This window comes from Sprattus sprattus, assembly GCF_963457725.1.
Source record: "Sprattus sprattus genome assembly, chromosome: 9".
Lineage (NCBI taxonomy): Eukaryota > Metazoa > Chordata > Actinopteri > Clupeiformes > Clupeidae > Sprattus > Sprattus sprattus.
This window is the reverse complement of record NC_137928.1, coordinates 10546529-10560516: the sequence shown is the minus strand read 5'-3', so window position 1 is coordinate 10560516 and position 13988 is coordinate 10546529. Positions and strand designations below refer to the sequence as shown.

The window sequence follows — 13988 nt, the reverse complement described above, 5'->3', positions numbered from 1 at the left end:
AAAAGTTTTTAGTTTTTTTTGTAGGTTTAGAGGGTGGGTGGTCCCAGAGGACTGCAGAATCTGAGGGGGGGGGGGGTAGATTAGGCTCCAGCAGGGGGTTGGGGGGCGTAGTAGCTCAGGGATCCTTCTATGGCGTAATAAACCAGGGTGGAGTGAGCACAAGGAGAGAGCGGTGGGGAGGTGGGGGGTGGGGTGTGGTGGGTTTGGGGTGGGAGGTCAGCATGTGTGAGGAAACCGACAGAGAAAATAAAGAGTGTTATTAAACTGTGGAATGTGTATATCTGAGCAAGAATGCTGTGTGGGAGCTTCGGTTTGACAGAGAGGGCGAGAAAGACAGGAGATCAATGGAGAGAGAGAGAGAAAGATGCAGAGGGCTAGCCTGCAGTGAGCAGAGGACTGTGGTAAGAGAGAGAGTTTGTTTGTGTGAAAAAGTGAGAGAATATGTACGTTAGAGAGGGAGAGAGAGAGAGAGAGAGAGAGAGAGAGAGAGAGAGACACTAAGAGACTGAGGATGGTTCGCAGCCCTGCTTGTGGGAAACCCCCGAGCCCATGCTGTTTCACATGACCTAAACTGGGCTGGCACACACTGCTACACGCTATCACATTCACATATGGAGGACCCTGAGAACTTGCTCTTGCTATCACAAGAATTAGAGCTAACGGCGTATGAAGTAAGACATGCGGGCAGGAAACTCTGCAGAAGAGACTAAATGTTTATTGTGAAACAGGGAGGAGAGAGAGAGTCAGAGATAACATGATGAAATTGCAAGACCAATTTCCCTGGCGGGATGGTGTCAGAGGCTGTGGCATGTTCGTGTGTGTGTGTGTGTGTGTGTGTGTGTGTGTGTGTGTGTGTGTGTGTGTGTGTGTGTGTGTGTGTGTGTGTGTGTGTGATGCTGAGCAGCTGTGAGGACAGAAAGTCTGTACCGAGACTGGCCTCCTAGACCTCTCTCTCAGTCACTCCCTGTGTCAAGAGGGCAAAAAACCTGTGCGATTAATTGCTAAAAGACATTAAATGTTTTCATTGATGGGCACTCCATAATTACCCAGAAATCCACAGTGTAGGGTTGAGTGGACTCCAGTTTCAAGATGAACTTCTGTTTCTGTCCCCTGAAATAACCTCCAACTAAACGATGTCTCAATGACATCCAAGTCTGGATCGTATGCCTTTCTGTGCACAACCCCGTGGCTATCTTCCCCCCCTTTTGACTGAGACAAAAACAGACATGCATATCTGGTGTGTGGCCCTCGTCTCCATCTCTTGTTTTTCCCCCAGTTATCTGTGTGCCCACTATCATTGGTATCATTCTGCCCCGCTATCACAGAGCAACACGTTTCATAAGCCTCTTCTATTTCCTGTTGTTGTGAGAAGTTTGGAAACGTTGTTGCAGCTTTGTTAAAAAACGAATGCCCGCCATATGAGGAAGTGCTTCATTGCATAACAGCTTGCAATGCATGTGGTGTTAAAATATTATGTAGCCATACTTAGCTTAGATTTTTTGCTGCAAATGTGTATTTGGGAGTGGATTTGCCTGGGAGGGAAAGGATTTGCCTGTGTAGGTGTGTAGGTGTGTGTGTGTGTGTGTGTGTATGTGTGTGTTGGGCAGGTTTCTCTGTATAAATGTGTGTTCCGACCACTCCTGTTGTACTTTTCCTCAGTTGGTGGTCCAGGGTGGTCCAGTTATTTTGGGATTTGCGAGGGATCGCATGCCACTCACCAAGCATAGTCCAGCTATTGTGGCCCAGCGCTGAAGTAGCCACAGTAATGTTGGACTCAGCACGAGCTCCATCCAAGAGCAACATGTTCTGCCCAAGGAGTTAAGCCCTTTCTCTAACAAAGGAGGCTGAAAAAAGATAGTTCATTATTCAGGAAGCACATTCAAACAAAGGGCAAAGATGCTTGGCCGCGTGTCCAAGTCTTATAATATGTGCACCGGTAATGCGATTGCAAAGTGTGATGAGATGAGGACTCTGAACACGCCAGGCTGGAGTTGCTGTGCTGCTGTCGGTCATCTCACACGTTTAATCTCCAATAGGCAGCTTGCTGATTATGTTCCCATGACATTTACATTCACTCTGAAAGCTGTTGTGCCTTGTCTCTCTCTCTTTTTTTTATCCCCCATCATCAATTCTTTTTTTTCCTCTGTGTCTTTTTATTTGTAGGAGGATTGCACAGTCAAGCCATCGGTGGCTGAGCTGGCTGGACGGTTCAAGGGTCACCCTCTGCCGATGCCCACTGCAAATGAAGAGGTATAAAAGACATGGAGTGGCACAACAGTCCCTCCCTCCTCCCTCTCCTTTCAGCTTTTCTGCATACTCAGTGGATTCTGTAGGCTTCTGCAGATTTGTAGATAAGAAAAATGACCATATTTGGACCAGCATGTGGAACAGGCATAGGCAGCTCCTGTGCTGGCACTGTAGATGTATTTTGTCAGGACGTACACGGGCCATATTTACAATTTGGTATCTGTGCCTTTTTGGGACACAAGATAACAAAAAAGGTCACCTCTAACATAAGGCACTATGAGTGAGATACAGGAAGGTGGCGGTACCGAAGAATAGACTTGAAGTGTTGGTCATTTCCTGGTGCGAGGGTCTGAGGATGAGTGTGTGAGTGGCCCTCAGACGTGTCCGTCCGTCTCTAATGTGTTTCAGAGGCGGCCCGTCAGAAAAAGACCCCCGTGCTCCCTGAACTTCCAGAACAAGAAGGATGGCGAGAGTGAGCCAGAGGTGAGGCCTGTTTCCCATTAGAACAAAGACATAACTGTCACGCTGAGTGCTAGGATGATCAGTCTGATTGAGTATAACATCTGAAGCACTGCATTTAAGAGACTAGAGAATAAGAGATGTTCTAATGCATTCCGTTGGAGGAGGTGACAGATACTACTGATGCTTGTTATTATGCCAGTTTAATTTATCATGAGATGAGAATAAGAGATGTTCTAATGCATTCCTTTGGCGGAGGTGACAGATACTACTGATACTTGTTATTATGCCAATTTGATTTATCATGAGAATAAGAGATGTTCTAATGCATTAATTTGAAGGACGTGACAGAAACTACTGATACTTTGTATTATGCCAATTCAATTAATCATAAACATAACAGTATCTCCACAATGTATGCACCATATTGCTGACCAAAGCACAACAGAGAACCTTACTGCTTCTGTTTGATGGCTCCCTAGAAACCTGCAATCCTCTCACCACTCACCCCTAAGGGCAAGCTGAAGAACTCTCCCCTGTTTGAGAAGATCCAGGTAACAACTTGTTTCCATCCTGCTAGCTTAATGCACATTATCTTGCAAGCCTCTGGCATTAACGGTTCTCTCATAAAAGGGAACTTCGACGATGTGCTCCAACAGACAACCATCAAACACCGCTCACTCACAAAATGTGTTCTGCTCTCAAAAGACTCTCTTAATGCTGGGAGCTGTATCGCATACAAACAATACTTGTGTGGATTCACCTCAGACCATAAACAAGCCAGCATGGTTGAGTAAACATTATCTCGTCCGTGACTCACTCTGTGTCTCTTCTCATGAGGGGCTGTGGAAACAGGAAACAATCTGGTGTGGTCCTCCACCCATTGCACAGATAGACTGACTAAAAGGATTGGAGAGTGAAAGGGTTATGGCTCCTCCGGTACATCTGTCACTACGGTTTGCCATATGTGTGGCATGGCCACATTCATTTGAATGTCCAGTGAAAAAGACCCAATTAAAAACAAAAACACTGGAATAATGATATAATTGTCAGATTTTATTTGCACAAACAACACACTGCAACACACACGTGCATATATATATAGTGGCCACACAGGAGACACACTCAAGCATTGTTGACACACACTACAAGAAAAACATGGTTTGTTCTAGTCCTCTTAGGCACACATAATGTTTCACTTTTGTAAAAGTACACCCTAGCCACAACTCCCAAGGCTGTGTGGCGGAATTTGTGTAATGTCCACATTTTCCCTTCCAGAAGATATGCTGCCATCTAGTGGATATTAGCTCCTTCTGCGTGATATGCATCACACAGGTATGCGTGCTAGACGCAGAGAGGGAGAGAAAGTAAGAGAGAGAGAAAGAGGGAGAGTAAGAGAAAGAGGGAGAGTAAGAGAGAGAGAGAGAGAGAGAGAGAGAGAGAGAGAGAGAAGATGGAGAGAGAGAGAATGAGGGAGAGTAAGAGAGAGAGAAAAGGAGGGGGTCACTCCCCCTTCCCCTCCCTGAATATCCTTAAGCCGGGGCTCAGATTCACAAGCTAATGGGATCACAGGTAAAGCCCCGAGTGAGAGCGCGAGCTGCGAGGAAACAGCCGAGTCTCTGGGCAGAGCACACACCACTCAGCTATGGGGCAGAAGGGGTGCCGTTTCTCCCTCTTTTTCTTCTCTCCCGTACAGGTAGGCGCCTGTCCTCCACTCCCTCAACCTCTCCCTCAAGGCCTGCACTGCCACACCCTGGCATTGGGGCGAGGGCTGGCTCTGGATGTTTGGTTCTAGGGTGTGGGGTCTATGCTACTAGGCTACTGCTAGATTGGATAGACTTAGTTTTGGTGCTTTGGGCTGGTGTTATGTTAACAATTGGGTGGAGGGGTTCAATGTTTATGTCTGCAGAGTAGACCCATAACATAACAGTGTTGCATGCAGAAAAGAGTTTTCATTTCCTTGTACAACAAAGGGATAAGGTCTTCTCAGTCCGTTCCTACGGTGACAGTTGGAGGCATGCGTGCAGTTTTAAGAGCTTAATATGCATGCCTAATGCCTGCATATTTGTGTGCCGCCAGACATTTTCTGGGCTTTGTTGTTGTTTGTGTCCTCGTAGCCTAGGTGAGGGTAACAGGTGCGGTGGGTGTATTCTGGGTCAGTGCTGGTGGGGAAGCTGATATTAAGGAAAGAAGGCCACTAACTAATCTGATCTGATTCAGCTTGTACACAACGACCTGCAGACAAACTTTGTATGGAAAGATGAGATGCTACACCCATGTGAGCTCGTGGAATTGAGTGGATGGGTTTAATAACGTGCGAGACCAGGGGTGCAGCTCACTACTGCTCTTCGCATCCGTTGAAGCCGGGCTACGTTTTTCTACTTTTTGTAGCATGAGGAATGAATGTGCCTCGTTCTTCCACTCATGCATGATTACCAACACATCACTGTCTGAGGGGTGCTGGGCACACTCCAGAGGACAATCCACATAAACCATGTTAGACTACGTCAGCTCAGAAGACATTGCCCATTTGCCTGTGTGGGTTTCTTGCACATGAATATCATGTATGTGCTGTTGGAGTATGTGCACTATAAGTCATACATTTGTTGCACATGAATATCATGTATGTGCTGTTGGAGTATGTTCGCTATGAGTCATATGTTTCGTGCACATGAATATAATTTCGGTGCTGTTGGAGTACGTGCACTATAAGTCATGTTTCGTGCACATGAATATCATTTCGGTGCTGTTGGAGTATGTGCACTATAAGTTATGTTTCTTGCACATGAATATCATGTATGTTGTTGGAGTATGTGCACTATAAGTCATGTGTTTTTTGCAGATGAATATATCATGTACAGTATGTGTTGTTGGAGTAAGTGCACTATAAGTCATATGTGTTGGTAAAGAATGCACCGTAGGAACTGTAATGGAGGCCTGTTTTATGTGAACTTCTTTTGACAAGACATGAAAATGAGAGATCTTGCATTCCATCCCACAGATAGATTGTTTAAATGTAAACAAGCCCTGTAGGCTCATTCCCATCACGTTTACTGTCCATTGTCTCACTCCTCCCATTGTCTCGCTTTCCTCCCATTCTCCTCTGCCACTCCCTCCTGCAACCACAAATATGGCAGCCATCCATGGCCCTGACTTTGGCCTCTGTACTATCTCCATGTTGAAACAATGCATACTCTCTTGCCTGTGAACCTTCTTTGACCCCTACCACCACCTGTCTAGTTTCTCTCACCTCTTTGTCACCCTCACTCCTGAGGCGAATCCTTCTCCATTACCCACAGTTCTGAGTCCATGGTGTAATGCGCTGTGCTGATGTTGACCTATGACCTGTCACCTCGTGTCCAAAAAAACCAAGGTGACCTCTCTCCACCTCTCTCCTGTCCTCTTTCTTGTGCAGGCTAACCTGGCTCTGTCCCCCAATGCCTTGAGTCCAGAGGTGAAGCTTCAGGCCACGCCCCTTCCTCCCGCCGGCCCCACCCCCCCATGCAGCCCCCCATGCAGCCCCCCATGCACCCCTCTGAGCCCCACGCTGCGCCAGCCTCAGACGCAGACCAGCGAGGAGGAGGTCCCCGTCAGCTTCGAGCAGCCAGCTGAGGGCACTCCCCTGCCTAACATCAACAAGGTTAATGGCCACAGATACACATACACTAACTGAAATGGGAGTAAGAACTATAACGCACATAGACATACCACATCGTATTACTTGTGTGCAGTGTTGTTTGTGAGGAGGCAATAGTGTCCCTCAATAGTGTTTAGTCTTAAGTGGGATGACCTCTATGCCCTGGCATAGTGCCGGAACTTTCCACAGTGTGTCCATACTTGCTAGATGTCAGAACTAGCTTTACCTTTGGTTCAATATCCATTGGCAGTAGCATTGATTTTAGCCTGATTTTTTATGTTTGTTGTAGTTATTTAGTTAGATAGCAGAGAGTTAATGTTTCTAGTATGGACAATCTGTGTTTTGGCACCCAGGCCCTATTTATTCAGAAACAGCTATAATTAGTATTAATTTCAGTGGTAAAATGTTCAGTTATATTGTGCTGGATGTATCCACACAAGGGGATCAGCTCCTGCCTCATCATAATCCATGTTCATCCCTGAAGATGCATAGCTCATTAGATGACAATGACTAACAATACTGGTGCAGTTATTCCAGCATTTATTTATTTATTTAACTTCAATGTTTTGTATTGATTCAGGCTTAGTATTAGGCATTATTGCAGTTATCTGTGCGTAGACCAACACAGCTTAAAGCTTAAATACTTAGAATCAGGGGGCTTCGATGCTGGCATGCAAGGGGGGTGAAAAAAAAAGTGAAAGACGATTAGTGCAGGATCCGTATAACATCTCTTGAATGAATGTTGACGTCAAGGCACATGGATATCCCTCCACCACAACCCTCCACTAACCCACTCCCCATCCCCACACCCCAGGACACGTGCTCTGCAGTGGGTGTCCTGTGTCCGGGACATAAACAGGGTCCTCGTTAAGCTGCCCTCCTGCAGTGCCTGAGTGCAGTAGCATCCAGGGGATTGGAGGTGTAATCCACTTAACCTGTTTCCACCTCACACCCTGCCTCTGTCAATGCAGGGGCTTTGAGACCTGCTGCTGCTCCATCAGCACAGATAGAAACTGACTCCACTGCGAGTATGGCCCCAATCCAGCCCTCAGTCAGCTACTCTCTGTGTGATCTTTCCTCTTCACTACAACCCCCAGTAAACAGCAAAGTAACCGCAGGTGGAGTAGCCCTGGACAGACTAAACATCATGCGTCGGAAACGACAGCATGTTGTATATTGTGCCCAGGAAATAGTGCCTGAAGCAGGAGCAGGAGCTGCTAGGTTAAAGTAACACTATGCAACGATTTGACACTTTTTGAGGTATGGTTTTATAGGCAACGAGTTTAGGTACCATCCTCAAATTCATTTTGATATCATATGGTCATGTGAAGGACAGATAAACACCTGTGTCTTCCCAACTAGCCATCCAGGATATGCCCTATGTAGTTCTGTGTAACGGGCTGGTACACCCTGCAAAAATAGAAGAAAAGCTTTCACATGCATGACATTGCCAGCTCAACTGCCAAAAGACACCAGTTAGTGTGTTGGTGTTTGTATGACCACTCATCCGTTTGGAAACCAATTTAGCGTGGAAAGGCTTGCTTCTCTGTCAGTTCAGTTTGCTGAGGCTCTGATCACTGTAATCCGTTTAAGATGGTCAGTCGAGCGCAGTTTTGTAAGTAAGTTTGTAATGCTGATCGTTGTTGACTGTATTCTTTCTGTGGAAAAGGGATTAACAAAGTGGTATTAACAAGGTATAGGGAAATTTTAAATGTTAAATTGTGTGGACGTAAAAATAATGAGACCACAGCAAGGTATCCTCTCGATTGTACAATCACCCAACAGATATGGAGGATGGAGCACTGTACAGACATAATCACTGCTGGCCTCCTGTAGGCCCACACCAAACACACACACACGTACACTCTCTTCATCTCTCTTTCACACTCAGCCACTCCTGTTGTACTGTTGTTTTTGCCATCATATGTCCTTATTTACATTCGTCAACGGTATAGGCAGCTTATTGTAGGTCTGCACACACAGACCTAGACTCACACACGCTCTTAAACTCTGTCACATTCCCTCCCGTTCTCCAGTGTCGGGCGCGCGTCTCCTTCAAGCGACGGCAGCCCACACGCCAGCACCGCAAGTCGGTCACCGAGGGTCCGGATTTCTCCCCCTCTGGCGAGCAGAATGGTGATGGCGCAGACGTGTTCGATGAGCCCACCAAGGGTCGCACCTCCCCGCAGCCCTCCGTCGTGAAGGAAACCTCTGAGAAAGATGAGGAAGGGGTAGAAGATGCTACCGAGGCCCAGGAGGAGGCTGCGCCTGGTGAGCAGGACGCCGATCACAAGGCCCCTTTGGAGGGGCAGCCCGAGGAGCAGCAGGAGTTGGATCCAGAGGAGGTGGTGATAGAGGAGAGCCAGCAGACGATAGAGAAGGACGCGTCTCCTGAGGGAGGGGACAGCAGTGGAAAGGTACTGGGCAGGGCTGCTTGGAAGGGAGAGGGAAATTCTGCTCTTTTTAAAGAATATTTCCCCTAGTAAAAGAGTAACTGTTTTTTTTTTTTCAATATGTTTATTAGGTTTTTTTTCCAGGTAGTTAAGTACAGACAGACAAATTCTAAGAGTAAGTAAAAAAAATTATACCAAAATGAAAGGAAAAGTAACTGTTACTTTCTAAATGAGAGCTGGTGAGTGTCTGGAAAAGTCTGCTGGCAGTTTGTGTCACATGTCAAAACAAAAACCACCCAAACATCCCAGACTAGAGGCCACTTCTCAGTTCTTCAGTTGAGTCATGTTCGGCAACAAGACGTTATGGTCAAGTGTGGTGTGACCTGTGTGATTTATTTTTTTCTTTTACAATTTGTCTCCCCCTGCAGGACTAGAGCCAAATAACACTGGACACTGACGATAGCGTGAAAAGCCAAAAAACCCTCCATGCATTGCTGAAGCCAAAGAAAAACGGCGTGACATTCTCATGGCATTACCATGGGAGGACATGCCTCCATTCACCATCGACACAAAACACAAGACCACACAAGCTGGACTCAGTCACACCGGAAAGACTGTTTTTGTTTTGTTGTTGCTGTTGTCGTTCTTTTTTCTTCTTCTTTATGTTGGACTCCCACCTTGTGTTAATGTACTGTCATTTTGCTCACGTTAGAGAGGGGAGAGGAAGCCTGTAACAGTAAACAGGCCCATGTGAGTGATACTCACTCCTAGCGAGTCTGGAGTTGAGAAAACAGAAAATCTAGACCGTTCAAAATTCCAGATAATAACCTGTTGTGCAAAGACCATTTGGTGAAATGAATTTATGGAGCAGGATGATTCTATGCATATCTTTTTATCAGTGGATGTATTTGATAATAATGTCTATAAGTCTATTTTGCTTAATGGCTTACTTACAATTTTTTTTATTGCCTTTTTTGGGGATAAGATGGTAATGGAGAAGGGGTTTATGTAGTTTGGTCGCTATCTGTTACAAAGAGGGTTTGTATGGAAACTTAATATATGATCAACCGAAAGTATATATTGGCTTCTGCAGGGTTGGATTGTCTGTGACTTGAACAAAAATACAATGTTATAAAAAAATGACTACGGAACTGTGCAAGGGACATGGGCTAAAAAGAATAATGATATATATATATACATTCACCCAATTTAATATGTAAATAATCAGCATTAAATTGTTTGAGTGAAATTGGACATCATGTATACAGATTCTTCAAGCTCTGCCCAAAGGAAGAGGGATTCGTTCCCTGTTTCTTTTACAATTTGTAATTTCGTCCCAGCTCAGCACATGCACAAGATCCCTGGCTCTTGGACTGGACTCTCTCAGTGTTCAAATAAAATCAGAAGAGTGCATCCCTGACCATTATGATAAGGCTGATTTTGCCAGATCCCTGTGAGGGACTGACTGCAAAACAGGGATGGAAAACAAATTGTGCACAAGAATGAAGGAGAAATCACAAAGCCCTATTTCACCTCTATGTCCCTGGCATGATTCCATCAATTACTGTCCATGGAGGACAAGGTTTTCTACACACTGTTACTTAAGCTACTTTCAGGGGAAAAGGCGCTTTCCCTCTGATTTAAGGACATTAAAACATTTTCAGTTGCTACTGTAGATTACTCTATGATCTTGTATTGTAAATATCCAATCAAATAAAGAGCTTGATTTATATTTTAAACAGCTCAATGACATAATTATTATATATATATATATATATATATATATATATATATATATATATATATATATAAAGACTCTGAAATGCCAGCATGACATCAAACTATAGGAAGAAATACAAACACTGATGTATTGAAATCCTGGAATGGTGTTTTGTGGATTGCCTTACCTAAGCACCTGCTGTATCGCCTTTAAATTCCCAAAGCAATTAATGCAATCCCCTGTCTTGACCAGAAGAGGGCAGTCAACGCATTCGGGGATTCGCTTAGTGATAAACAAATCAACTTAAACCTTTACAGTAGCCTACTTTGAATGAGTTTCAGGGTTGAATTGGAGGGGGTGGGTAGTGGGACTGAAGTTAACAATGCGTGTAAACGACCTATTCTTTCACCATATGGTTCCTCAGAATTGGACTTCATATTATCGTAGCCTTCCACTCACGACCAAAATGTCACAGTGGGTTTTGGTTTTACATGTCACCACTGCTGAGTCCTACCAGACACCTTACTCGCCACTGGGCTCGTAAAAGAACCACTGCCCTTTTTAGTAACCTAACTTTCAGTTTCAGTGTTTGCTACATTTTGTGCGTAGTGCAGCCTACTTCCTATGGCAGCACTATGCAAGACGGCAAGAGTCATTCAAGGAAGGAGTCAAGGAATCTTCATTTTCCCTTGAGGCTGCTTTCCCCGCTCACTGGACGACTCCCACGTCATCTCACCTGTATGCTCTTCGTGTGTGAAGGGTACCTCAGAAGGTGTAAAATCAAGGGGTGGGGTCCAACTCGTATTGCATTGTTGAATGAAACTTGGATACTTGTTGTAGAGTTTCGTTACATCTTAAGTGTTGGATTATGCTTTCACGCTTAAATGGTGTCTAGTTCCGGGTGTCTGAGAAAAGGTGTGTTCCCTGTTGGATGTACAATTCGGAATTATGAACGACTCTTTGGAATTACAATCCTTGAACAATAATCCTGACAAGACACAGGCAAGTAGACTACACGTTTCAGTTTGTTCAACTTCTGTAGCCTATTCCTCAGTAGCCTATTTAAGTTTCTTACTTTAATACTTGTTTGCTTTAAGAGTTGTTTTATTGCACTTCAAAGCCGTGACGGCTCAAGGGTAGCCTATTCCTCCTGTCTTATACACTAAAGACATTCGATCCTGTGATCTTGTAATACAATGTGGTGACAGGTGATTGTTTGCAATTAAGAATGGATATTTCGTATACCTTTCTAGTTAAAGAGTTTAAACAACTGGTAATATTTGTTAAATTAGATCTCTTGCTTCGCTGTTGACAGTCTTCTGGTCCATGACGTCATATAAATGAATCGCAGCCACTTGGTGAATAGTAGCTTATAGATGAAAACGGTGATTTTTTTTTTTCTATTAAAAAACTCTGCAGTTGACATGCAAGATACCCCATCATATCTTGAAGTGAACACCAGTCCATAGTCTACTATTAAACACAGAAACACAACCAAGGAGTAGGCTAAGCACAACAATATGTATTCAGATATTAAATCAGATATTTGTTTATGAGTAGTCTACCGTGTTAACTTCGGTTTAATTGGGGGAAAGAACTTTGTACAAACTTTTTGACATTCAGTTAGACAATCAATTAACATGTGTGACATCTTGTATTTGTCTCTCCACACTCTCCACAGTATTCCAATAATAAATTAAATAATTGTAAATTCCAGGCTTCTTCAGGTAATGGAGGCTGCCGGACAGACACAGCGGTTACAGTGGCAGAGGTCGAACCTCTTTTCAACTCTACAGAGACGGTGAGTCTCATGGTGACTGGATAGGGAAGTAACAATGTTAAGAGTACGGGGCAAGTGCAATCGGCTGTGGTACTTGTCTAACAATCTAATGACAAAAGGATATACACTTTGAACTTCTTATGTATATCAGTTTGCTGTAGTAGTATCAAAACCTATGAGTTAAACCAACATCTGCCTCCTGCATGGTATGCCTCTCCCCAGTTCATGCATGTTCTGGGAGTTTCTTTGAATAAAAGAGCCTCCGTATTTGGAAAACAGTTAAGAGATTTTGAGAACAGGCCAAGTTCCAGGAAGCTATGTTGGACCACTTTCCCTCAAGTAAACAAACGCATATTTTTTTCTAGCCAAGTGCTCTCTAGTCTAGAGGTCCCAGCTTTTCCTTTTCTATACCTCATCTTAATTCTTCAATTCTGTTAGTTTACACACTCCCAGCAAACTCCATCAAGTCCCAACAAACTCCAGCACTTAACTGTGGCTGAGTTCTGCTGGGTTGGCTTGTCAAACCTTTCTTTCTTTGGATGGAGTGGGAAAGTTCTTAGGTCTGTGATTACCTTTCCTCCATGCTGCAAACTTTTGTCCTTGGCATGCACTTCTCTGCATAAACAGGTCGCAACTCTCTTGCAGCGCACATGACTTAATGGCTTCCTGTTACCACCAGACAGGAGCAGTGTCTTGTAGTCACATGTTTCATAAGACTTGGTTAATGGTCAACCGTTGCAGCTCGGTTTATGCTATTACTTACAAAGCCTGCAGAGATGGTAGTGTTTGCCATTGAGGCTGTAACAGAGTTTCTAAATGTAAATTGCGCTGGGTCCGCCTTTTTAGTGAAAGTAGGATACTTACAGACGTTAAAAACATTCAGAGATCTGTTACAATCTAGGGTAAGCAAAACTGTCATAGAGAGCGTCAAATATCTTTTACCAAATAGCTCGAGGACAAGGCGTGTTCTCTCTTGCAGCAGTCGGTCTGGACCTCCACTGAAAATGCTGTTCTTGAGTGGCACTCACGTACCAGTGGTGGAGCTTGCTGTCATTACACTAGCCAATGCTGACTCCAGAATGCATTTTTGCTAGCCTTGGGCCCATCGAAACCTGGCTAGTGCCTAGTACAATGGCTGTAATGTTTATGTTCTGAGACAGGAGTGCAACATTGAAGGAGTCTCTCTGGTTCCTGTTCCAAACGGGTTATGCCACCCTGGTACAAAGAGACATTTTACCATCTGAAAGGAAAGGAGTATCATTGAAATTCAAAATTTTATACAGGCTTCATTCCATGTCCAAACATTGAGATATGTTTTGAACTTGTCCACATGCAGGCCTAGTCTGGTTTACAGATGGGAAGAATGCAAGTCCCCTTAGGTGCCGTGCTGGCTCCCCAGCCTGGTGTTGGTAAACAGCTTTGTGTTTTGTACATAATGGGACACGCAGGCCTCTCCGTCCCTCCTGTTTAGATGAAACTGAACACTGTGCTCTAAACCTGAAACTGTTAATTTTCCTGTGAACACACTAGACAATACACTGATAGTGATCTCTCTCTCTCTCTCTCTCTCTCTCTCTCTCTCTCTCTCTCTATATCACCCCCCTCCCTCTCTGCATGCATTTAGGTTGTGAGTGACCCTGACCCTTCAAATGAGAATCCGACACTCCCACAGGTAAAGAGAGACATCCCTCTCCAGAGTATCACCATGTCAACACATTCATTTAGGCTATCTGTGTCAAGCATCTTAACAGC

At 44.5% G+C, this 13988-nt stretch overlaps 1 protein-coding gene across 1 annotated transcript in view; it reads left to right on the top strand.

Moving 5' to 3' along the window:
* The window catches only part of LOC308370102 (capZ-interacting protein), a 19173-nt gene extending 8698 nt beyond the window's left edge, over positions 1-10475 (top strand). Inside the window, exons 2-7 of the mRNA XM_080844672.1 lie at positions 2164-2250; positions 2656-2730; positions 3189-3260; positions 6122-6346; positions 8380-8760; positions 9165-10475. Of these exons, the coding sequence (XP_080700798.1) occupies positions 2164-2250; positions 2656-2730; positions 3189-3260; positions 6122-6346; positions 8380-8760; positions 9165-9170 (846 nt within the window). The 3' untranslated portion in view covers positions 9171-10475. The remainder of the gene's footprint in view (positions 1-2163; positions 2251-2655; positions 2731-3188; positions 3261-6121; positions 6347-8379; positions 8761-9164) is intronic.
* The last annotated feature ends 3513 nt before the right edge of the window (positions 10476-13988 follow it).